The sequence below is a fragment of the Pygoscelis adeliae genome, unplaced genomic scaffold (assembly GCF_000699105.1).
Source record: "Pygoscelis adeliae isolate BGI_AS28 unplaced genomic scaffold, ASM69910v1 Scaffold505, whole genome shotgun sequence".
Lineage (NCBI taxonomy): Eukaryota > Metazoa > Chordata > Aves > Sphenisciformes > Spheniscidae > Pygoscelis > Pygoscelis adeliae.
Genome location: NW_008824811.1, coordinates 493,201 through 520,121, shown reverse-complemented (window position 1 = coordinate 520,121; position 26,921 = coordinate 493,201). Strand labels below are relative to the sequence as shown.

Sequence of the window (26,921 nt, the reverse complement as noted above, 5' to 3'; positions counted from 1 at the left end):
TGCTGAAACAGCCCACGACACTGTTGGTCGTCTTAGCTGCCACAGAACATCCTGGCTCATGTTCAGCTTGCTGTCTATCAAGATGCCCAGGTACTTCTCAGCAGAGCTGCGTCCTAAACAGTCTCCAGCCTATAGTGCTGTCGGGGTTATTCCTTCCCATGGGCAGGACTTTGCATTTGTCCTTGCTGAATTCCATAATTTTCCTGGCAGCTCATTCCTCCAGTCTGTCTCTGTCCCTCTGAAAGGGAGCTCTGTCCTCAAGCGTATCAAAGCCTTAATAAATGCTAGTCTTCACTCTACCCCTCCAAAAAATTTCAAAACAGAAGGATAATTCTACCAACAGAGAAAATAACTCAGCAGCATAAGGACCTGCTGTTCTCTCAGGTAACTTAGTATTAGCCATTTCCTGCTTTTTCTTTCTGGACCTGTGTAGTTTTTCTACCAGTCCTCCGACTGTACCGTAGCTCCATCAGTATTAACCTTTCTCTCATCTTTAGTATTTTCAATTCCTGCTCTACAAAGCAGGACACACAAAACAGAAGGATTACAACTCTGTCGAAACAAAGATATGTCCAACAAGGTAAACACGACCTCCCCCAGCAAAAAGAACCTGGGTTGAAGGTGCTCACAACAGCTTCCTGCAGCAGCTCTGGTGCAGTATACCCTCAAGTCATTTTACATCTTTCTGTTAAGACTGTAACCCTGTTTTACTAAGCTGAAGTGCAGACGTCAAAGCATCTTTGCCTTAAGTATCTCAGGAAGGTATGATGGACAATATACAATAACACTGCACTAAAAAAGGAAGCAGACAGCTGAATGTAATTTGATGACATACCTCTGCTACATCTGCCAGAGACCGTGACACAAAAGAGTCCCGTGAGTTTCCATCCAGAAGGCTGGGTCCCAGTAAGGAGGTGCCACTGGCAGTCCCAACAGGAGTTGGCAACATTTTTCGTCCCTTCTCAGGGGAGATGAAACTTGCTATAAAGAACAGGCACATCAGTAAGTCACTGCACTGAATGTTTGCCATTGGGAGGATAGAGAAGGACAAGGAAATCGAAAATGGAGGACAGATATCTATTTCTCTTAAAAATTATGTGTTACCAGCGTGAACACCATCAGCACACTGCTAACAGTACAGAGACTCATTACACTGGCCCCATTAAATACTAATTAAAAAAAAACACCAACCAAAGCCCAAACCAACCCAGTGATCTCATGTCTTTGAGATTATGCTCACCAAGCACAGAACGGAGTCTATTTTTTCCAACAGCAGAGCCAAGGGCATCTTTTCATTTTGGCAGAACAGCCAAAATGTCTCAACCTATCTGATGAGTCAGGCTCCAAACAGACTACAAAGAACTGCCAAGGAATTATTTGTCCCAAGGTAAGGGCCCCAATCTAGCAATAGGATCTTTTCAGGAACAGACTTGTAAAGAGAAAGAAAACGTTCTGAAGGCAGCACTGTTGAAATGAAAGCAAGAAGTAAGGGAAGAATTCTACAAATGTCCTACTGGGTTTATGATTTTCCAAAGGATTCACTTGTAATAAATGGTGCTTTATCCACTTTTAAAAAATGGGTTTTTTTTTTTTTTTTTTTTTTTTTTTTATAAAGGGAAGAGCTTTTTTGTTGCAGTTCTCTGCATACTGACACTTACAAAACAAGCTGCTGAGAGACGAGTCTGTGGAGTCATTGGGGTACCACTGGGGATCATGGCTGGGAGAGGCAATCCAGTTCTGTTGAGGACTACTGGATGGGGATGGAAGACTTTTGGAGCTGTCACTGCCGTTCAGCTTTGCAGGAGAGAGAGAAACACCTTCACCTGTAAGCCAATGTCAGGAATCACTGATTCAGTCAATGCGGTAAAGTTACAGGACACTACACCAATTTATGTTTAGAAAGGGAAAAAAACCCCAACAACCAACAAAAAAACACCTATATATGCTAGAAAATAAAGGCTAGGCACAGAATTTTATTTCCAACAGATATTAAAAAAAAAACCAAAAAACCCAAGAACTGCTTCCTGGAAAAGTTTCTGCTGACATGTAAGATGACAGGGATTTTTTTTTTTTTAAGTTAATGGGAAGACTTTAGCCAAGCTCAGACTTACTGTATTGACCAGAGCTGATAGCTATTTCAATGATAGAATCACTGATTTGAGTTGCAGGTTCCCCTTGAGAAAGCACATCTTCAGGTGGTCCAGGCAGCGAAATATCCAAGAGAGCAGAAACATTGGGAGGAGAGAGCCGGGTACTGGAAGCCTCTGATGAGGGAAGCGGAGGGGTGGAAAGACCATTTTGGAGGGGAGTCTTGGACAGTTCTGACAGAGAAAGGACTGACGTGCCCTGTTACAAGAAACAGAGTTAATTGTTCATAAATTCATGAAGGACTTTGAAATCCGTCTGAAAAGCAACAGCTTAGCTCCTAAGCATCAGATTAAAATCAGACTTTAAGGGGGAAAAAAAAAAAGAAAAAAAAGAGAACTAATAATCCAGCAGCTAATATTCCTAAAATTTTAGGAATATATTATTTATATAATAAATTTGTTATTATTTTCAGAAAAGATATCTGTAAGCATAAACAAATACGCTTCAGCCCATATCCTGCCAAATCATCCAAAAAAATATGGGTCTGTAACATTGCAAAGAATATTTAATACAGCCTACGTAACAGAAATAAGCATAATAATAAAATTAACATGATTTTGATGAACCTACAAGACAGTTCTTAAGAATTAAGTATTAATTTGCCTTTGTATAGGCAAAACACCTGTAACTGCTTGAAGGGTATATAAATATTTTAAACTGCTAACTCACTCCTCTTTACAGCCAGACTTCCCAAAACTCAATTGATCTTTTTTAAGGAGTCTCATTATTAATACCTCATCACAGAACTGTTTGTGATTTTTTTCTCATGTAGTATATACAAAGCTGTCCTGAGAGCAAGTACCAGAACCTAAGGCCCCATTACCACAAATGAATGCCTAGTAGGTTCATGTCCTAACATCTGTGCTATAAAAAAAAAAAAATAATTCTTCTCCTCCTTTATGCTCTCCAATCAAACTAATTTGACCTTTTTCACATGTACCTGTCACAGAAGGGTGGAAAGTGCCTCCACTGAAAAAAAGAAAAGCCTGTATTCTGAGGCTTAAGTATCTAACGCAAGGTCCTGGCTTCCACTGGGGAAGGAATCTGGGGTAGGATGATAACACTTACAACTTAGGTGCTGCCACAGTTACTTTTTAAGTATCTATGTCTTATTGGATCCAGCATAAAGAAAAGTGATTCTCTGAAGAGGATGCTGGCATTACAATCACGCTTTTAGTCTTAATATTCCTTCTTTAGCAACATACAAGCAGCAGGACTGCCAATTGCTGAAATCTTTCTTTGCGAAGTCTAAAATACACACGTACGATATAGTACAGCAATTATAAACTCCTCCACTGTATCAAGAAATACGTAAAACCTGTTTGTCCTTCAGAGGTCAGACATTGTCAGCTTCGCTTTGCTTTTTTAGAGAATGGTACCCACATAACTTTAAGCAGCTTTCTTAAATCCCTTTCTTTAAATTTCTTCAGATGCTAGAGATTTCAATTCTCACAAAACAGTACCAATGGTGTACAATTACCTGGGAACAAGGGGTTTTAACTAGTAATACCAGTGGTGTTTTCAGACCATTACCTATTTCATACAACTGTTCTTTCAACACATACTCTACCTGGAAACCATCAGGAACTGCCTCCTGCTCATGCCGTGTTGGTAGGCTGATGAATGGAACCCGACACCCAGGGCCCGAGCCCTAGAAGCACAACAGAAATCATGTGAGTGACAAACATGTACACAAAATGCTGCAAATATAGCTGGGGAGGTAAGAGACAAGTGCCTATCACCGTTTACGCATACTGTTTTTACATATCGTGCCTTTCAAAATCGTCCATCAACTCCCTGAGAAAACGACACGGACCAACACGTATCTCGGGTCTCAATGAAAGAAACTGCAAGGAGAAATCACAGTTTCCATTCCAAATACATCCCTAAAAGTCCATGTTTTGCCCCAAATTCCCTCCTGAATTACTGTCTATTGAAATGCTACTGTTTCTTTTCAAGCCCAGATTTCTGGATGGCCAACTTCAACCGTCTCACAGCTGAAAGCTATTCTATAGGATGGAAATCTGTTCAATGTGATGATGATCTGATCCCTCAACCCTGAAATACACACTATACAACATAGATTGGGTTTGCCATGATAAAAGTGTTTAACAGCAAGCTCCAGGAGAAAGCTCACTGAAGCAGTCATTAATAATACAGCTTTTTTGCACGATGAAAGAGCGAGACACTTAACTACTTTAAAAAGCATGCTCAAGGGACTCTGACCTCTACAGTGGTGATGGAGCCTCCGTTCTGATGCACTACTGTTGACTCCTGCCCTGTTACCACCGTGGTCACTCCATCTGGTGACAATGGAGATACACCCGACAAACCATCTGCATCCAGGACAGGCACAGGGCTACCAGGGATAATACCAGCACTTTTAGCTGCCAAGTCGATAGCACCTTTTGTGAAACAAAAAAGCAAAAAACACATCGCAAGCCTTTTCTTCAGGCAATTACTTTGTTGTGACTCATCTAAAAGATGATTTTTTAAAAATTGCCCAGAGTCAAAACTTAACACATGCAAAAAGCAAAAATGGTAATTATCTGATCAGCTGTACCAGTTGTTCCTCTTCAAAGTATAACATTTCTTTCAGCTAAAATGTTTAATTTTTCTGCCCTGTTCCAACATGTTATCAGGTGTATCAAAATAGTTTAGAGGAACATCCCAGCTTTCCCCCTTGCCCTTTCCCTCTATTTTTTTTTCTTTTTTTGTCCTGCAAATGGTTAAGTATTTGGTTATGCAATTTCTAGAAATTTCATATGGTTTACTAGAGGAGCTATAAAAACAACATAGCCTTATTTTGTTATCTTGCCTCTAGCAGCCATTTAGATTCAATATAAAAAATACTTATGTTGTTGCAGGGTCAACCTCACCCAGATCTTTTAAAATCCACTTAAAACATCTGACTGTCTTCCCATCACAGAGAATCCTAAGTAAAGCAGAGGCAGGCATTGTTTTCGCCTCACTAATCATCCTAATTAAGGGACCCATTCTTTTGTTGCAAGACAGTATTTGCTTGGAGTACACTAGCATGTTTTTTTCTTGTAGAATTCATAATCCCACGTTAGTAGATAAGCTGTTTGTAAGTTTCTTTCAAATATGTCACAACCCCTTTTCAAAGTGGTCTTACAACAAAACATCACAAATTCTAACCCCTTGCTTTGCCTGCAGGTCAGACACAGTGAAGGAACCTAGTTCAAGACTGTCCCGCCACTGACTGCTCCCTTTCTGCAGCCACACAAAGTCATAGAAAGTAAAGTTGTCATTAACACAGCTGTTTTCTTTAACTTCCAAAGGCACTAATGATTTTACCTAGGAAATAGGAACCAACAATGTAACATCATACAGATCACAACAGACCGTGACACTCATTCTGTTTAAGAAGTGACTTACTGGACAGATGGTTGGTAGCCTGTGTTGGAAGAACTTTGGGCACAATTGGACGAGAAACAGCAGCTTTAGTCAGTGAGGACTGGATTGGCCGAAATGAACCTCTCCCTAGGGTGAAGGATTAAATACCTCTCAAGCAAATGAAATCTAACATCTTTAAAGCAGAGCACAACGTAGTTCAACGGAAGCAAACAAATTCCAAGCAGTAGCGAGCTCCGGGAATGCAAGCAGTGGAGACAAGTAGTGGAGCTGAAACAGACTTGAAATAGTAATGCAAGCTAACCAGTGCCTTATCACAAAAATGCCACAGCGAGTGTTGCTGTGTTATTGAAGCTGTCTCATGTTGATTTTGAGATTTAAGCCGAGATGGAGGATCACCTGTACTACCATTGTACTCAAGAGTGTATTAGCAGAAAAGGGCAAATGGGCAGTATATTGATTATACCGTATGAGATTTAAACAGTATCCCAGGTACTAGGAAAAGTCCATTATAGAATCTAGACAAATTATTACACCCTACAGAAAAAAAAATTCTTAGATACGTAATTTATTCCAAAATTTTGTCTCCTTGTAGAGAACTCCTTACTCTTCCCTGCTTTCAATATTGGGAAATGGAAGAAAAAAATTTCTATCATAATCATGACTTGCTTAACAACGATGGAGAACAATCGCATCATCCCGTAGGAAGTGACTCAAGCAACTAGTAAAGGACTCTGTGGTTTTGAAAGGATATTTTCCTCTTTTTAGAAATTATTCCTTTATGCAGTTTGAAGAGACACTTTCCAGTCCATCTCATGGCAGCATAAAAGCGATAGAAGATATGTGGACTCACCTGTAATGGATGAGTTGGATAAGATAGAAAAGGAACAGACATGCTGGGATGGATTTCCAGATGGCCTCGGGAGCAGTGTTCTCTACGTGGGAGAATCAACAATAAACCAGAACATATTTAAACACAGAACAGAGGGTAAAGCTCATCTTCTAAGGCACAGAAGTTCATGATACCTTCCAGAATAAGCAGAGTATTTACATGGCATGACTATCATGCAACAGACACGGCAATAAGGTCTGTGTAATCCTGAGAAAGAAGCTACAGATAGGAATCATGCGTTTTCTCTGTAAACTACTCTAAGAGAAGATTTCCACATGGACAATTCTCAGAGAAATGCTAATTAGAACTATATTCCTTTCTGATTATACTTGCAGTAATTTTCAAATCTCCCACAGAGTTACAGCAGTGATCTTAAGGATGGGATCTAGTCTGTGTGCAAACTGATCTTCCATTACAATTAATCAAGTGTGAATTAATGAGGCAGCTGTATGTACTTGGGAACTCTTAAAACAAATGGAATTGCATAGACCAGGATATCTCAGTAACAAAAAATAGTATTTATGTAATTTCTAGGTCTCCTACTCTTATACAGAGCAGAAGAGACAAAAGGGTATATTGACACTCGGTAACTTTGTTTTCCCTAAACAAGTTTCCATTATTTTGGTTTTAGATTTCTTGTATGTTCTCCACCTGCAGTTTCACAGTGGCACGTGCCTTTTTGCTGGGTTATCAGAGTAGTCTAAGGGAGGTTAATGGCTGCCTACCACCAAAGTTCCATGACAACAGGCTACCTCTTCCATACATCTCTTTGCAAGACCCATTTTTTCCATAAATCATTGTTCTTTAAAATAGTGTTATGTTTTATTTCACTACAGAGGTTTATACCCACCCCAGTTTAACAGCCATTAGTGCGTAGGAAGCAGGAAAAAAATACCTAAAGGGGGATCTTGTTGCATTAGCACTGACAGCTCTAACAATGACAGACCAGGATACCACATGAACACACTGCTTGTGCATCACTACCAGCAGGCCCAAACAGCAGAACCTGCTTTCAGATGAGGGCCTTTTTTATTTTTTCCAAACTACCTCATGCACTGTACTACTACTGTTGCTGACATTCCTCATATAGGGAATGTAACATGGCTGGTTACTATATACACTAAAATGCTTGTTCCTTCATATGTTCAGCTTCACTCTTCCAGCGGATGTATGAGGGAAGTTCAGGTTTTTTTCAGTTAGGTGCAAAGCATTATAGCCTTACTGATATCTACTCAGGAAGCTAAACAGGCATTTCACACTTTGCAAATTGGTCTGACCTGTACTACTAACGGCTTCCGCAAGTGCCTGTTCCGTAACTTCCTCGGCTTTGGCAAGAAGAAGTCTGACTGCATCTGGACAAGAACAGGAAATGCATTAGAAAGTATTTTAAGCACAGAATAAATTATACCCCCCAAACTCTGTTTTTCAGTAAGGTTGTAACTATTTATTAAAATACTGTGTTTTGTTTCAGACAGTAGAATAATCTTTCTGCTAGAGTAGGAAAATTTTCCACCAGGAATTGTTTTTTTTCTTCTTGTTTTATGGAGATAAAGCTTTCTCCCAAAAAAGCCATTTCACTACTTAGCTACTGCACTAACAACTTAGAAGTTGTTAGTGAGATTGTATATACAAAAATAAAATGAGTATTTGAATTTAATACAGCAATGAGGTATTAAAAGTAGCTGCACAATAAGAAGGATGTCAGTTTCGCTAAACCCGGCAAATATATTTGCTGAAGCAACTTTATTAGAGAGTGAACCAGTTTCATCAGGCTGTGTGATGGCATTCAGATTTAGGTCTGAAGAGGTGATGTCACTTCAAAGCATAGTTACATAGTCAAAATCTGACTAATCTCAGATAATAAAATGTTATGCTTGAGCAATACTAGAAGCACTGCTTCATAGGGAAGCCCATACTTGCTGATGAACCAAAAAAACCCCTGTAATACCGACTAGAAGCTGGTTCAGGCACAATACGCTACTTTTTTCATGCAGTCATCTCACTTACACTGATTGTATCTAAGTGCTGCCGGAAGGTCAGTTCTGCTTCTTTGCTAGGCAAGAACAGTTTCCCATGGCGGCTGTTGGGTGGTAGAGTTGTAGGAACTGCAAAGAGTCCACCATCCGCATCAGTGCTTCCAGAACTTGAAGGACCAGCCACCAAGAGAGGTCTAGGGAGGTTTCTCAAACCTAGAAGATTTTGACAGCAGTTTAAATGAAGTAAAGTGAAAACAAAAAGAAAGTAACTATTTAGTAATTAGAGGATCATACAGAGAGCTGGGACTTAATGGATCCTGGCTCTGCTACCATCTGTTTGTGATCTCAAATCATTAAACTCTTGATACTTCAGTTTTCCCACCTGCAAATTGACAGTACTTACCTGCTTCACAAGGACACTGCAAACATTCACTTGCTTTGAAATCCTTGGAAGAAGGGGGTTAAATACAATTTTACGCTACTAAAGAAACTAGAATTTAAGCAGCCATTTTAAGCCCCACACAGACCGTGTTAACCAGTTTATCTATTCAGCCTGTAGAAATACTTGAAGGCCCTTCCCACTAAACAAACTATATATCCACCACTCCTTTTGTAGGGGAAGATAATACAAACACAGACTCATTCTACAATGTTTATATTTTATTTACGCTCCCCACCACCACCCTGTGGTGATTCTAAGTGCAACCCCAATAAAGCGATTCTGGTGACAGAGAAAGAGCAGGGATCAATTTACCAAAATACCTTCCAAAAGATGGATTGTCTTAGAAATACATTTGTCACATTGAAATAATGGCATCTGGTCCAAGTAAAAAACTTCTTCATCTATATTTAACTTTAAAAAATATTGTAGGATTTCACAGTGCTGTGCCCACTCTGCAGGCATCCAGCTAGGATGAAAACCAGTATTGTTAGTATGTCATTCTGAGATAACCAAGAAGCGTACCTGCCTCTCTTCCACAGAAGTGCCTGCTGTGCAAAAACCATTGGGTTTCATTACAACAGAGAGTAACGGCTATTTTCACACTCACATTGCACTCATACTTGTCACGGTACTCCAGCCTCTATTGCTGGGCTGGAGACCTCAGCTGGGAGGCAGCAGGCACCTGACTCACCCAGAGGGGGAAGCAGCAAGGTGGGCAACGATCCTTAGTCATGCCTGCTGCCCTAGGCAGGAAGAAAATACAGCACAAGCTTGGGCCACCCTAACGCAGAGATGGGTATATGCAACAGCATTCAAGAAGTGTTTTGAAGAACATGAAGCCTTATTTACCTAATAAACCTGCAGGTTTTATTATCCTCCTATTTAAAAGATGAAATTGCCACCCTCCACCCTGCTGCTCTAGATTCTGTTGTTTTTCCAAAGCTTAGTTAGAATTACAGTGTGCCAATGTATCTAAAAATCAATTACATGCAGACATATAAATTTGTGCCTCCTGCCTGACCAGGAGTTAGAGAGAATTGTTAAAGATAATACACATGATATTATCTAAAAAAAGCATAAACGGGTGCAACTATAATTACATAATGATATTTTAAGCACTATAGGTGATGTTGCATCACAGCTGCTGCTTCACTTTTTCTAAATCTCTTTGCATGATTCTTTTTATCCTCTTTTTTGTCTCTCCAGCTACCTGTGTGGCTTTTGTGGAACTGTCAGTTTGCTAACACTTTCAGTTCTTCTGGAGTAGACACAGGCTATCTTCTAATCTTTATTTTCTACTGAGAAGGCCAAATCAATTTATCTTTAATTAAAAAAACCCAGAAGACGAAAACCAAAAAGCAGTTAGCACCTAGATGGACTCAGGACCAAAGTCTATGAGGGAAGGCACCTAGAAGGCTCATCACCAAAAGTAACCTAGCAGTTTGCTTTCTGACAGCCAAATTACTGCAGTCATTTAATAGCACTGCATGCGAGGATACAAAGCAGCTTGATAATTACTGTATACTAAAGGTTGCAGACGACAAACAATCCTATTTTAGATCCACAACACCCTTATCAGGGCTGATAAAAGGGATTCAGTTTGTCTACCAAAACAACACAACTTACGGTGAAGATACTGGACTTGCTTGGGTATCTGTTTGACATGCTGGATGCCATTACCTGAGGCCTAAGCCGAGTGCATTACCCCAGGCAGAACTGCTGAGAAGCTAAACTAATTAACTAGGTAGAATGTTGTACTGAACACACTTTTACTGCTCCTCTGTTCAAGCCAAACAGCTCAGCTGAAGCCAACTTGGCTATAGAATCACAGAATCATAGAATCATTAAGGTTGGAAAAGACCTCTAAGATCATCGAGTCCAACTGTCAACCTATCTTTGGTACTGTACAAAAGCAGGAATACATAGTCTATATTTTTCACGTCCTGACTTTGCACTAAAGACTATGTGTTTCATTATGGTATCTTAAACCATAGTGCTACACAACCCTACTTGTAATTCAGTGATGCAAATCAAAGACTAACATGGACAATTATATTTGTTTTTGAATCAATGAAGCTCTGCATAAACAGAACAGGTGTCTGTTTCTAAGAGATCAGATACAAAGCATTGTTATCTTCTTGCTGTTTCTGTCTGGTATCCTCAGCAGATGATCCTTACCATTACTTAAAAGGCTTCAGAAAGGATTCTCAAGGCATTAGGGCAGTATAAAGCACAATCTTGTAAAAATTAATTTTGCAAACTAAGTAAGTTTAAATCAGACTTGCAAGTAGAATCAAAAAGATATGTCCTTCAAGCCTGTGTATCTTACTGAAATGTAACAATTTATCTGTTTGATCTATTAAATTACTGGCTTTTTACTAGATATTTAAGTAAGTATGTCCTTGTCTGCAAGTAAGTGCAATGAGGCTTTAGACAAAGATGAAATTGCTATAATGCCATTCTAAAATGAAAACCACATAGAGCACTAAGTATGTTTTACAGCATCGGTTAAATTGCTCATGGTCCACTGCTTCTTACAGCACTGGTGTGAAAAGGACAGCATAAGAATCACAATTGTTCCCAGTAACCCTGACACCTTCACAGACTTTTCTAAAGTCATAAAACGTTTGCTGGCAAATGCAACGGGACTGAAGAATAGAACTGAAATTCTTGGTCTGCGTGGCTAGGGCTCACAAGTTATAGCAGCTGTACCTTCTATTAAAAGAAAAGGTAATTCATAATCATTCCGTATTTTATAATGGCAGAATGGCACAGAAAATTTTCAGTAATTATTTTATCAACAAACTTTACACCATATATTTACTCTCCTGCTCTGTAAGCCTTCACTCTGTTGAGATCCCATACCCTGTATCAGTCAGCTCCTAACAAATGCCAGCATCTTCTCTAGGAGAGACTTGTGAGAGTTCTTCCGGACTGTAAACTGTGTTATTGACACACATTGTTTTCAAGATTCAAAGAAGCATTGAATTTAGGACAACTCTAAAGCAAATTAACACATACCAATGTTCTGAAACAGTTAAGTTTGTAAAAGTAAGAACACTCATTCTTCCAGCGTTACATTACTGGGATGTGCTCATCATGGTACAAGGTGCTAATGGTCTGGGTCTGATCTCTTGAAATGGATTTTTATGAATACTCACCTGAGGAGCTGGAAGCAGCACCAGGAGAAAAAGTCTTGTTGTTGCGAAGGGCAGACTGATTTCGTGCACAACCTGGACTCCTGGTGCTGATGGCAATCACCTTTCCCGGAGGAGTCAGTGACTGCTCCTCTTGAGCAGGCTTTATAGGTGATGTGGCAACAGAGCTCATCTCAGGCGTCTAAAAATGCACACACATTAAATGAATATTGTGTACTGTTACAACAAGTATATCGTTAAACTCATTCTACTTAGGAAGCTTAAAAAAAATAATAATCTGACATATTACAACATCTTTAAGTACTCTAACCAATACCTCTGTGTGTGTGTGGTGGGCAGCTGAAATTCCCTTCCTGTGCATTTAGCAATGTTAAATGTCACCGGTTCAATATCATTAATTTATGTTACAATTGGGTTAATACTACACAAGCTTCACAGTGTGCTGGACTACCCCAGGATAAAAAGAAAAAAAAAAAAAAAGAAAAAAGGTAAAGACACAGAATTGTCACACTAATGGAAAAGGTGTTGTTTTTAATTCAGTGCAAAATTAATTTTCATAAACTCTACCTATCCAGAGAGCACCTCTGGTTGGAAGTATACTTGTACAAAAATATTTTGCTCTTAATTCTAATCAAGTAGAGACCAACAGTTTTGAATTTTTTCCCATCCCTTCTCCTATTTCGTACTGTAATACAGCAATAACAAGAGGCACATGGCAAGGTGCTTACTAATTTTCCAGGCCTATCCAGCTATTTCATTAAATTGTTTAAATGCTTTTCTAGAAAATGCTCCCTTTTTAAGGAATCTGTGTGCAATCACAGGCATAAAGTTACCACCCACACTTGACTGCAATGCAATTTGCTATAGTTTGTTTTATGCTGGTAATCTTCGTTTAAAGGAATGAACCACAGCACAGTTGGCCATTTTAGCTTTGTTACATATTATCTTGAGAAAATAGCAAGGATCTAGACAATCAATCCTTCCTCTGTTAAAGTACCCTGTGGCAAAAATATTATGGTTCCTGTCATTATTTGATGAAATGCAGAGGATTTAAGAGACAAAACTTTCAAAAAGTCTACAGTACTTTCAATTAGGCAGTATCATCCTCGCCTCTTGAATATGTATCAGTCCCACGACATTCATTGCCACAAGAAGAGTATCTCTTTTTCTGAAAAACAGCCAGTATAAAGTGGTATTTGACAAATAAAAGTATACATTACTTTTTATTGGAATGTACGATATGGTACATATCTGAAAGAATTATTTTTCAGGAGCACTACACTACTTTGATTAAGACACTAAGAGTGCTGAAGTGACAGGAAAACACTTGCAAATAATAACTGCTGGGTTTCTTCCCCTTCTTCTATCCCTCTCCCCCCAAGTCTAAGGAGATGTCCTTCTTTCTAGTTCGTGATTGTTTCATCATGTCATCCCTGGCTGTCACATGTGTCACCAGAGGTAAGAGTAGATGCCAAAAGAGGAGACATTGTCACAGATCTGTGAGATGTCAGACCAAAAGTCTTTACAGTTTAAACAAAGTCTATATCTGGAGCTATATCTGAGCAAAGATGGTTTTAAATTTATAAAATCCTACCTTCTATGTCTATAAAATCAGGATCAAAAGGAGCTTCAGGGGGGGTGGGGGGTGGTAAATCTGCGCCAACAAAGAAAGATCAAAGAACTATGTGTGTTTGGGAATAGTGATACATTTGCAGCCTATGCTGGAAATACAATGCAAATGGTATCTTTAACTCATCGTATCTCCAGCACAGGAATTCAGTCAGATCTGTTGAATTCAGTGTCTTTTTGGTCTTTAAAAGGATGTTTTACTAGGTTTCAATCGGTTGCACTAGGTGGAAACGGCTGCCCCGGTATCACAGGGACAGGTCTTAAACATTGGTTACAATGCACAAGAAGGAAAGCAAGTTCATTCCCAGTTGTCTGCCTAAGGAAGAAGATATTTTTCTGGGTCTGTTAAACAACTACCCTAGAGTCTGGGAACTTTTACAAAAATCACTGTGGCAGACACAGTTATATTGGCTATGCTATCCCAAAAAAATTAATTCTTTTCACACTTACACTTAGTGTAACTTGAACTACATAGACATTGGAAATTAAGGGTTGCCATTTTCACGTGGAATATTAATCTCACCTAGGCTCCCTTTGTCATCTAGGCTCCATTTCCCACAGAAGGTTGGACCAGATGATCTTCCAAGGTCCCTTCCAACCTGGGCTGTTCTTTAGTTCTATAAACCTGAGAGAATAGAAGGCACCTACCCAACCTAACCTCATGACTGATCTTTTCAGTAGCCACATTAAATGTTCACTGTAATACCATTGAGACTCACAGCAAACCAGAAACTAAAAGGTAGCGTAAAAAGCAAATGCAGCATATTGAGGAAAATTCCACTCTGTAGCAAGCCGGGTTGTGGTGGTGTTTGTTTGTTTTTAAACACAGGAATCTCCAAGATCTTGACAAGGCTGGTCACTGATTTACTATGAAAACAGAACTGGGCAATTATTCCCCAGATCAAGTAAGAGTTTAGCATCTGGAGCATGAACAAGAGCTACTTACTGGTTTGGGATTGACTTCAGTAGAGATGAGTTTTAAAAGGCAGTTTAGGAGTCTCTGCTTGTGAAAGGTGGTACATGAAGGAACAGCACTTGACTCAGATGTTTGCTCCCTAGCATCCCGGGTTTCTGGCTCCAAGACGGCCAACCAGTCATATTCCAGCTGCAACTTGTTCGGTTTGCCCATCATGAGGTAGACTTCAGCCAGCGTAAGGCTCTCAGAAGTTCGCAGGCTCCATCCTTCTTCTCTAACCTGTTGAGAGAGCCGGCTTGGGTCATCCTTGAGAGACTTTGTACTAGATTGTCCCTGAGGTGGAGGTGGAAATGAGGAGCCCAGCTTCTCTTGAGAATCCTCCATTACTGCATCTGTTATATCCTTGGTACAAGCATCAAGCTGCTGGCCCTGGCTGTGGCTAGCCTGAGTTTCGTATCTGGATGGGCCACTGCCGGGTGAAGCCACACCACCTCGTGGTAGCTGTGAATAGGAGTCAGATGTCTCTGTGCTCCTCCCACTTGGAAAAGCCACAGGAGAAGTATCACCAGCTGCTGGAGTAGAGTCTTTCCCATGCAGTTTGTCTGTGCAAGAACATTTCTCTGGGACGATCAGGTCCTGACAGGACTTCATGTACCGTGGGAATGGATCAAGCAGAGAGAGCTCCTCCACATCAGGGATCTTACTGCAAGCACAAGCTGTGCTGCACGATGGTAACACAGTTGCTTGGTCACTAGCCAGGGCCTCCCTGCCCTCCACACAGAAGGCCACTGAGCTCAGCTTTTCATGGTTCCCTCCTGGATCTTGAAGTCCAGAAGGCGGTTTTTGGAGAGAATTAGTGATGCCAAGATTTGAGGCTGTTCCTTCCACCAGGCCAGTCTCTGGGGCACCATCTTCAGTGCTTGCAGAAACTTCAGCTGTGGGCTGAGAGGTTCTGCTTGACTCTGTAGTGCTTTCTGCCCTTCCAACACCCTTACCTTCTGTTCCCCGCGTATATTTTAGCTGTCCCCTAGCTGTTCCCTGACCACTCTGTATGCCTAAGATTTGTGCAGGGGGTAATAAGTGAGAGTCTTTCGTGTTCTGTTTGCATTTGCCAGTTTCCTGCCAATGCACTGTGCAGAAAGCCTTGGAGTGGACCACTCTGGCTACCCCAGGCAGCGGAGTGAGTGTACAATTCTCTCCTGGAAAGAGATGGAGCATCACTTTCTCCTCTGAGAAGCTGCCTCTTGTTTCTGAGTCTCTGGAGTCTTGAAGCTGCCGTTCTTCTAGTGTTTTACGCTAAAAAAAGATGTGTCAAAGAATACAACGATCATCTGCCCCTTCCAAACAAACACCCGGTAGCCTATTTTGCAAGTTAAAAAAAAAAAAAAAGAAGTAGCTGATCAAGGACACGTTCTCTATTCAGCACAGATATGAAGACTCTATGATCAGAAATTAAGTTCTTTTGTGGGGATAAGGACTACACTGAAGACCTGCTACGAGCACAAACTAAATCTCTGTTCCATACAAAATTACTTATCTCTGCTTCACACACCATTGTAATTGTAAAAGAACCCAACCAACCAACAAATCCCAACAAAACCAAGCAAAAAAACCCCAACGTCACTGCATAGCAAAACAGACTCCCCTTACTGTGCAGTAACCTCCATCTTACATGTTTTGATATCCTTCTAAGTTTCAAGTGCTATGCTGCTACTTCTTCCCAGGCTCACAAATTAAAAAGAAAAGCCTGAATTAAAGGACTAAGAACAGGATACAGCATACCAGTCAACAGGAGAACAGAATGGCTGTTAACTCACAAATCCTTCTACTCCATGGATCAAAGTTCAGAGGTAGGGATCTCTCTAATGTTGTATGGCTCAGACAGCATACAGATACATAATAGGTAGCAGCAGCTACCTAGACAAGCCTACCTAAGCCTTCATTTGGTGAAACTGCATAAAGCAAGTGGAAAGATCTGTCCTTAATCTCTTTGCTGAAACTGGAAGCAAAATTGTCAGTTATTATCCAGGCTTCTATGGCGGTCACTCATCTATAATGAACAGACTAAGCGTACTGTTTAAGGAAATGAAATAAAGGCAGGGAGCTTCACTTATTACTAACTAGCTTTTCAGGGGTTCATAGTAGAGAAGAGTGGAGGTAAAAGTGGAATATTATGGGATTTCCCATGAAAAGCTGCATTAGTGATGCTGAGATACTGACCTCTAGCTTTACTAAGCACAGGCTGGTAAATTTATGAGGTAGAGTCACATTTCTGATGCAGAAGTGAACTTAGCATAAGAAGGGAATTGCTCCCAGGACACAGCATACAGAACAGACTAAGCAGAAAAAGGATACAATACGCACTTCATGGAGAGCCCACTTCTGCTTCAGGAATTCAATGAGGCTGGAGACCTTTCGATGTAACTCCACAATCATCCTGTATGCAAGATAAACAAAGCAAAGGAACAGAGAAAAAGTGTCAGCAGAAGTTCAAGTCACAGCCTTGATGCTAGAATGGGAATTAAGGGAAGAAACTGGCATTCCGTAATACAGGCACAGATAACACACCTACCACTCCCAAGCGCTAAGAAAAAAAACACAAAAACAAAAAACATATGTTATGCCGCAACTTTATAATCTAGATAACTCACAACTAAGAAAGATCTAAGATCTTTCAGATAAATGAAAGATAAATCTCATTTTATGGATAATAGATAAATCTGATTGCCATGATTCAAGATACTAGTTTCTCCAGATGGAAGAAGATAGGAAAAGATGGGAAGATTTAGCTGAAGTGCAAAACTGCAGGCAAGGTGCAAAGCTACCACATGAAGTATAGAAAGAAATAGAAAAAGGGGCACAAAAAAACCCCAAACATTTACTTTTTGCTCTCGAAGCATTTTACAAAATAAACCTAATGCCAAAAATCTTCATTCTCCTCTCTGCACCATCTTCGGTCATTATACTGAAGTACCCTATTTGAAAGAACAATCAACACCACAGAGGCCTCACGTTTTCTGCCCTGAGTTTTGGACTAGATGCAAGTACTAGGATGAACAGCCATTGATGACACTGAAACAGCAGCACCAACTATATTTTGCAGGCAGGAGATTAAGCTACAAATACCTTCCTTTCTGCTAGTATCACTGTGTTGCAGTTGACAGGTTCAGAGTCTTGGTGCAGGCGCCTCTGAGCATTGTTTTACTTCCGTCCCCTGTGCCTCTGTCTCGTGGTACGTTCAACACAAATTTTAGTAGAACTAGTGCTGCGTATCTCCATTTTACTTGCACTCTGCTCTGACAACTGAGTGTAAGTGGCTCAAAGTATATTCATCTCCAACTCTAGTAGCTCCTATCATTACTCAAATTAAAAGATATAAAGAACAATGGTAATCTAATTTTCAAGTCTGACATCTCATGTTTACAACAATCATGTACCCTGGTTGGACAAAGCCTTCAGAGTAAGTACATTTAGGCAAACTGCATTGTCAAAGATGAACTGCCCAGTTGGCAAAGAGAACCCTGAAGAGAGAGGAAGATGCTAGAATGCTGCTCATATATTTCCCTATTCTGTTCTGAGCACCACAATCAGTTCTTCATTACCTAAGCCGTGGATTCTGGGCAAGACTCTGTACTCGAGCCCATGCATGATTATTTCGTGGCTGCAACTCCACAGGGACCTTGAGAGGAAGACGTACTGGCTTCTGGTCCTCTTCATCACTAACGCCTGAAGGGAGATGAAGCACAAAGGGCATGGGTCAAAGCAAGGACAACTCAGTTAGAACACTATATGCTCAATTACATGAAAAAAAGCATCACAGACATCAGCATCACCTAACGACAACTTAGGCAGCTCAGCTTCACCGGTGGAGCCTGCTTCCTTAGATTACCTCCTGTTCCAATATGTTTATTTTTTTCCTTGGACACTGCAGTGGTACTGGAGCTTCCAGTTGAGCAAGCAGTGTCAAAATCAGGTGGCTGGAAACTTTGAACAAGTACAGTATTTCAGACCTTTAAACTGTACCGATTCTACTTATTTGGGGGGAAGAAAAGAAAAATAATAATTAAAAAAAAAAAATCACACATAGCTGAACTGGAGAAGGTTAAAAAAAATCTAAAATGCTCAATGCTAAACAACATACTACTGCTTTCACTGGCACAAGGGCCTAAACTTCGAAAGCACAACTGGCAAAGCAGTAGCGACCTTGTCTGGTGTAGCTATTTCCTTTTCAATTTAGATAGTGACATACTCCAAGATTTAGAGAGCTGGGTGGGCCCTAAGTTATTGGGATTATACAAGCAAACAGGGTAAGTAACACAATAGGGACATATCTGTGTCCAACACAAATGTGAAATAGCACAAATTCCCTTGCCAGTGATGTACACATCAAAACAGGCCTACTCTCTCTCATATTCTTCCAACCATCTGTTAAAACCCTTTCACATTCCAGCATCTCTTACTTACCATCTGGATCACAGAGTTTCTTCAAAGCCCTGCACATCGGAGCTTTGATACGAAGGTTTCTGCCTTTGTAACGAACAGTCGTAGCCCTGAATACATTGAAAGAGAAGTATTTACAGGCACCATTAACAACAGTTTGTGAATACACACATATTAGGGATACAGAGTCAAATACAATCATGGCTATAGGAATGAACAAAGAAATGTAAGGATTTGCAGTGCAGATTCACAACAGCATTCAATCTTTCCTATCACCTTACTTTTCATTATAGAAATGCTACTCTTGTGACCCTACTCTTCCAGACTTTCATGGAACACTGGGCTATCCACTTAGGGAGGGATTGCTATTTTATAAAGCAGACCAGAATTATGTTACTTCGGTTGAAGAGTACTCTCAGAGACAGTAGCTTCTGTCCTCTTCATAAAAAGACAACTGGCTTTGCTTTGGTCTCCTCTTTATACTCCTAACTCTTAATTATGGGAAGAAAGAGTCTGAAGGTTTTTTAAGAGTCTCCCATTCTGGAATATGAACACCACATCTGTTGCAGAAATGAGGTCTAACAGCTTATGCGGGAATCTGAACAAAGTAACTTTTACAGTATGATTTCACTGGCTTTTAGTTTCAATACCACATTAACAGCTATAAAGATCCTCAAAAGCAAGAGGCCATTTTTGTTTTCACACAGTGGAACTATTTGATTTCTTCACTCAGTCAGCCCTGTTTTCTTTTTAGAGACTTAAAAGGTAGGCATTGAGACCAACAAAGTTACTGATAGCAGTATTTACTACCTAATGCTTCAAGCAATAAGGATCAGCTAGCATAGAAGCAGCAGGACTGAACACAAGTCCTTGCAAGTAAAATGAAAGAAATTATGGAGAATATTCCTACAGCAGGATCTTATTTTTTCCTGTGCTGTATGGAAGACAACATCAGGCAGAAAGAGCACTTGTCTACACTGCTAAGAGGAAAATTCGCAAGAGGGCCGCAGAAGTGAAGCCAGACCTGAGAAGATGGAGTTGATGAGGTGAGCAGCCCAAAAGTTTCAGTTAAGCTGTGAACTTCTACAGATTCAGAATATCCCAGGGCTGGAAGGGCAGATTTCCTCAATCTGCACTGAGCTACCAGAAGCTAGAGGGAATATGTTAGCCCTCGCTCTTTCTAATGAGCTCTGACACAGAAGTAGTGATGGCTCAACTAATGAAAAGAGAAGGCTACCAAGTGCTGAGGAGAAACTAGCAATAGTGCTACTTAAAAAATAAAAAAGACCCAAGAGCCACTTGCCTGGTTTTAAATAGTGCTTCCTATTTCCACATCCGCAACAGCAGACAACACTACAGCTGCTGTAACAGAAGCATCGTTGCTACCTTTCCTCTTGCAACTTAACCCTAACTTCAATTGTTGTAAAACTTGAATTGTTTGAAGATAGCGGGTCCCACCAAGTACAACGGTCAATCTCTGCCAATGGAAAGACTCTTAGAGGAGGATATACTAACACTTGTGGATGTCTAGTCAATGACATAAGATAAAACTTCCTCCTGGTCATTGCAATGGACACCTTAGCCTTAACGCATGAGGCTCAATATCCTCTTGTCATTTTATTAAAGCACAGATATGATTTTATCAGAAAGTCAGCATTTTTTAGAAAATAAGTCTCCTGAAAATAAGTTTAATCATATGCAGCTAGCACCCTCTTTTTTTTTTTTTTTTTAAATGTGTAAATAAACCAAGTTTCAATACAAGTGAGGACAAGATCAGTATGAATCAACCCAAACTCACTTATGTCAAGTTAACAGGGACTGCAACGCACGACGACAGGAAACTCGACTACAAATTCTGCTGCTCTCAAATTCAGCTGGTCAATGTTTGGACAACTTCTCTCTTGGGTCTGAATCTTTAGGTGAAGAACCTCCACTTTTCTTCATGAGCCCAAACATTGGTCTCAGCCAGCAGTCAGAAGCGACAGCCTAGTATAAAAGTGCCTGGTACAAAACCTGAAGAATTTGGCAAAACCTAGAGAATTTGCAGTAAATACAAACCCTAGATACAGATTACATTTCTTTGTCCAGTGCTTATTATTATTTCCTCCAAGAACAGTAACTGAAAAAACAGCTGAGGACTAGAAGTCTTCAACTTTTATTACAGCTCCTAAAAATCTCTCTTCCTGTTAGTTTTATGCTGAAGTAACATATCCTCATGATTCACAACAAGTACTCTCTGCCTTTAACTACAGGGATTCAATGAAAGCTACATTTACAGTATTACCACGAATGCTGTTCATCACCGTAATTTTATAAAGCTCACGTTGAGATGATAGGATGCACGAATGCACCCAACTGCTAGAAAATGCAAAGTGTGGGAATGTGATAGAACAGTTGTACAGAAAACAATGCTGCTGCATGAACACGCCAAAACTATTGTCTTCCTTGTTCTTGCAGGGAGTTAATTACAGCATTACAGCAATCAGAACTGCTGTAATGATTTCCTCGCTTAGTGAAGACATGCCTAGATATTCCCCCCTGTTCTAGCGGAAAACACAGTTTCATAATAGTCTCATGCAAAATCCACTAAAGCCAGTGAAAATAAATCCAATAATTCAATGCATCTTGAAACAGGCCACTAAATTGCAAATTTACACTACTTTAGGACAGCAAATTCTTTTGACTACTTGTGCGAGCTGAGACTCTCCTCCTCCATCTTGATTTTAGCTAATGCAACATCTTTTTATCAAATGTGCCCTTGAAGTAGCTGCATGCAAGTGAAGAGTCAGAAATAGCATTAGCATTATTAATATTATTGTAACTTTGACAGTGTAAGGGTATAAGCGAGAAGGGGTTTTGGAGAGAAACATTATTTCTTCTTAGATTAACTGATATAACTATATAAAACAGACAAGCTTTGTGGAAATTGTTCCGTCACATGACTTGAAGGTGACTGAAAGAAGGGCCTGAATGCTCAAAGGCTATTTGATCCACCTAGAACAGCTGAGCTAATTTAATCAAGAAAAAGAAGGAAGAAAAGCGCTGCTGTTCATTTTTCATAATTTCTATTTCTCTTAAAGAGCCTAACTAATTGGTCATAAAGCATCTGTTATTGAGTCAGGCTTCCTGGCAGTTGTTCCTGATCAATTTGTCTACCACCTGCTCAGCTGCACCTTGGGTTGCAGATACCCGCTATCTGTTACCACCACCAAGCAGCTCACAAATAAGCAATGGATCAGCATCATAAGCTCTGGCTGCATTTGCATCTGTTCTTGAAAGGCGGGGAGGGGGGGGACAGGACATGATGGGACGACCCACCCACCAAAACCTACAATAAAAGCCAGAAAAGAAGTGTGAAAAACCTAAGTATATTATGGAAAAGATACTAAAAACAAAAAAAATCTAGGAGAAAAATCATATTGGAGGAAAGAAAACAAATGCAAAACTGCTGACAGCCCTAAAAGAGGAGCAGGAACTACTGTATTCCCCGAGTACAGAGTGAGAACAGCACAGTTTAGAAGTCAGCAAGCAAAGTACACTGTTCTGTAAATGAAGGAACACAGAACACACATAAATTTGACAAAACAATGTTAAAAACTTCACATGGAAGTTTTCGCCCTGGCACTACAGCAATCAATACTTTTATTTTCATTGTTCCCTAAAACACATTTTAGAAGTAGCATCCCAGCTCTCTAGATTCAGGTGTTCTGCTTGGAGAGTCAGGAGTAACTCCCCTAATTCCCTTTTCCATAAAGTATGATGGGCTTCAAGCGATCTAGGGAGAGTCTGATAACAAGTTATTCTTTAAACTAATATAAAATTTGATATATTTAGACACTGTAGTTTCCTAATTGAAATCCATGGCTGGGAGGCTGGCAAAAGAATAGTTCTACTAATTTAAAAGAAAAGCACAGTAAAAAGGAGACTGCCTGCAACAGAACTACTCTTAGCTTAAAAATACTTATTTCCTTCTCTTCTCTTACCTGGATCCTGGGTGTTTCCAAATGCAGAAAATGGTAAATCTTAAAAAAAGTTATTGTACTGAATATGCATTAAGAACTACTAGTATAACCTGACACCAAGAGCATATTCTGCCTACTTAAAAGGATTGGTTTTGTATACGAATTTTTTCACGATGAATTGTTATTTTATTATCAAGATTTTTAGGGAGTTACAAATTCCACCTCAGCATGCCAAACAGCTTTTACAAGGAGCAATGAAGGATCACTCCCGCTCCACACAAAGCACACCCAGGAACTGAACCAGACTGATCAACCAATACCTGTTAAAAGTTTCTGTCTTTAATGGTCTCTCTTACTTGTGATATTAAGAGGCTCTCAGGTTGGGGGGCAAAAACACAAATGCAAACAGACACTGAGTAGTACTGTGCTTTAACCATTGCCTATTTACGGTATTTCTTTAATTATGTGTTCGTTGTGTTTTGTTTTTTTTTTTTTTTTTAACTCATCTACAAATCCTGCAGATCTACAAAGATATCCAGAAAATATTTATATTTCCTCAAATGTAGTTTTTTATTAAATGTAAAGATTGTTGCAAAACCTAAGTAAAAATGTTTCACTCCTCAAAGTGAAACAAAACAAAAAACGTTTCATTTAAATTTATTTAAATGGGTTTCTGAGCAGTTCTGATACACTGCCATAAATCTTTTTCCTTGTTATATATCCTAATCACACAATCCAGTGACATATTGTTGCTGTAATAAAAAAAACTAGCAACAAAGGATTGGACAGAAAGTGATTCAGATTCCCTATAATTTCTAAGGGAGCTTTGTTTCATAGTTGTCCTTCTTAGTGATTCTGAAGACTTCTTTAAGCAGCTCGTGTGGGCCAGTGTCGACATGAGTATGCTAAACGACTCAGATCAGTTACAAAAGCTGACAGAACAATTCTTATCTTCCCCTTGCATTTATAAATATCTAAACTTTGATCTATTTTCTAAAAGATCCCCCATTCATTCAACTACAACTGTACCAAAGGCTATGGTCTAGCCTGATTTTACATGTTACTGAAATTCTGAAGACAAGTACGGAGATGTATAGCAGTGAATGGCCTTAACTTCAATGACCAAACAGGGACATTTCACACAAAGATTTTGCCATTACTTGAAATAGTCAGTTGATTAAGTTTTCAGGCACTATTTAGGATCTGTGACCTGGGTTATAAACCCAACAAGGAAGATTTTAAATATGGTTTTCTTATGAGCACCTCACAGGGTCATTTGCTTTTCCATACACCATGTAACTATTACAGAAAGCCAGAGATGATGTGTAACATAAGCAAAATAAGCACTGAATTAGAATGTGTAACTCCAGGGTCTAGAGTTGTCCTACAAATAAATTGCCAGGTAGCTCCTCACAATCTTAGCCTCTCTTAACTTTTCTTACCAATTAAATGAGGCTGATGTTTACCTAGTTCAGGAGAAGATCCATCAGAATAATGAATGTTCATGTTCGCCATTTTTAATCACTTTGGATTCGCTTTCACTCAAGATTTTCAACATAGTGACAAGCCTTACAAAGCGCACTGCACTCAGAGGAAAAGGAGGAATATCACACTTGAAAGAGACGTGTTAGGAACTGAAAAAAAAGAACTACTTACAAATAGAGAGGGGGATCACAGAATTGTAACATCACTGAGCAAGATGGAAAGTTTAATCTAATGGGATATACGCAATGTGTTTGCCTGTGTGAGATATGAGGCTGCCCTGCACGTGCAGGGGATTAATTCAGATGGTGTAGACATCCAGGCGGTTTACCCACCAAATGGGGTAAGAGATGCAGGAGAAAAAGGGAAGCAAAGATGTGTCCTCCATCTTTGGAGGGTAGACAAAAAGCCTATGCAAGAGCAACTCTTTCTGAACTGCCTAAGAATGTTAATATTACGTACACTCTGGTTTTTGGTTAGAAGACTAGCAGTGATATTTTCAAATGCAAAGACTCCTGTTTTCAAAATGGTTTGTTACAAGGCTGGCTTTTATAGAATAAACACCTAAACTTCATAGAAATCATTATCCCTCATTAACAATTAATTAGAAGAACTAAGGCCTTAATCGTGCGAAGTGCTGGACTGACACTACAGCTTGCCAAAAGTCAGTCTCATTTATTATGGTTTAGTCTATTTGGATGATGCAGTATTAGAAAGGCTCTCCAGTACAACACAGAGCGACCAAAACAACTGCCTATATCCTGAAGCCTAGAGATATTCAGGACACTAGGGAAAAAAGGCTCATCCCAGGCGCATTTTAACCAACAACTCCAGTTTAAAGAAGTATTGGCTTTAAGAATAATTTTGTTATATGAAAAAACTTACTGCTAAGATTTTCTTAATTGTACAAAACCCAAACCAAATGGCAATTTCTCTTCTAATTTCCAACTTCGCAGTTAACAAAAGAATGAACAAGTGATTTCATAAATAATCACATTCAAGACTTGCAACACAACAGCACACTGTACAAAGTGCATCTCCCAGAAGATGAAAGGTTAATAAACTGCAAGGAACTCATTTGGAAACTCAGTCTGTGAACAACAGAAGGGCACAACAACAAGTATCCATTTTATGTAAGGTAAAGTCAAAAAGTCAGCAGCTACTGAGTGGGCAAACTCTTCCTCCTGTTTACAGTAAAGTTTAGTTCATCAATAATTTGTCTGCTACAATGAAGCATCCTAAAAGCACAACTGCCAAAAGTAAAAAGGGATCTGCAACAGACAGAAAATAATACTATTTTCAAATTGCTTTTAAAGATGCAATTAGGATAAACTAATGCCTGCTGAGTGATGCCTGATCACACTCCTTAAAATAATATCCTTTGAAAGCTATTTCACTTTAGAATACACAAGTTCTAAAAGCAGGACTACTTCAGAAAAACTTTCGTACCAATTCCCTCATTTCTAAGAGTACAGCAACTTCTAACTCCTTCTGTATTCTAAAAGTACATTGCCAAGACTGAACCCCCAAATCCCATAATTCTTTCTTGAAGTTAAAGAGAATACTCATTCTTAAAATCAAGTAGATGCAGAAGCGACTGGAGGGCTGAGGCCTATGGTGTACTGGAAGTGTCGTTTCAGGTCTGAAAGTCAGGACTCGTGAGCACTGTTGGCAGAACTGTTTGGAGGTGAACTATATTCCCTATACTGAATCAACACAGTTATAATGCCGTAACTTCTGTAGAGAATTCTCATTCCATTACCTTCTTAAACTTCACCCATCATTTCTTACTAATAACAATTAACGGCTCCATGGAAAAGGGGAGAAAAGAACCCATACAGAACAAACTAAGAATGGAAAATGTCAAACTGCAGCTCTAAAAAAGTAAGAAATGTCCCCTAGACTCTGGATGACCAATTCAACAATCAAGCTGCTGAACAACCCAGTTTTAAGAGTTTCAGGAATAAGTTCTTACTTACCCGGCTTGAATGAGCTCATTGAGTTTAGCTGCATTCTTGTCATCCATACCTTTACATGAAATGGGATAACACAGTGAATTAGGATTTAAAGTGATATAGTCATGACCTTTTTTGTGTCCTGTTCGGTTTTCAAAGCTATTACTTTTTATTCTCATATAGGATTAATGTGCATAAATGTGCTATAACGTACCCTTTCTGAAAAGTTTCTGTTTTCATAATGTGCAAGCTTTACACGATCCTTGCCATGAAAATTACATTTTACTCATGGATTAAATGACCCTAGGTTAGGTGCTACAGTCATCTTGGGTTGCTGGGCGTTAATCTGACACTGAGATATTAAAAAGAAAAGCTTCCTCATCTTCCTGCTCCATCTCTGTTGCTAAGGTAGCACAGCATAATGAAAGAGCACCAAGCTCTTACAGCGCCGAATGCAGTAAAAAAAGTAAATAAAAATAATAAAGTGCACATGTAGCCCACACTTTTCTTCTATGCATTATACAGCACATTTTTAAATGGACATTA

The 26,921-nt window shown here is 39.5% G+C and overlaps 1 protein-coding gene across 1 annotated transcript in view; it reads right to left on the bottom strand.

Moving 5' to 3' along the window:
* Positions 1 to 26,921, bottom strand: part of CRAMP1L (Crm, cramped-like (Drosophila)) — a 48,836-nt gene that overhangs the window by 4,638 nt on the left and 17,277 nt on the right. The window contains exons 5-19 of the mRNA XM_009324247.1: positions 26,400 to 26,448; positions 19,001 to 19,086; positions 18,139 to 18,262; positions 16,892 to 16,973; positions 14,567 to 15,832; positions 11,995 to 12,172; positions 8,423 to 8,604; positions 7,693 to 7,767; positions 6,377 to 6,458; positions 5,548 to 5,652; positions 4,375 to 4,553; positions 3,719 to 3,799; positions 2,112 to 2,346; positions 1,659 to 1,823; positions 836 to 981 (exon numbers count right to left, since the gene is read on the bottom strand). Of these exons, the coding sequence (XP_009322522.1) occupies positions 836 to 981; positions 1,659 to 1,823; positions 2,112 to 2,346; positions 3,719 to 3,799; positions 4,375 to 4,553; positions 5,548 to 5,652; positions 6,377 to 6,458; positions 7,693 to 7,767; positions 8,423 to 8,604; positions 11,995 to 12,172; positions 14,567 to 15,832; positions 16,892 to 16,973; positions 18,139 to 18,262; positions 19,001 to 19,086; positions 26,400 to 26,448 (3,035 nt within the window). The remainder of the gene's footprint in view (positions 1 to 835; positions 982 to 1,658; positions 1,824 to 2,111; positions 2,347 to 3,718; positions 3,800 to 4,374; positions 4,554 to 5,547; positions 5,653 to 6,376; positions 6,459 to 7,692; positions 7,768 to 8,422; positions 8,605 to 11,994; positions 12,173 to 14,566; positions 15,833 to 16,891; positions 16,974 to 18,138; positions 18,263 to 19,000; positions 19,087 to 26,399; positions 26,449 to 26,921) is intronic.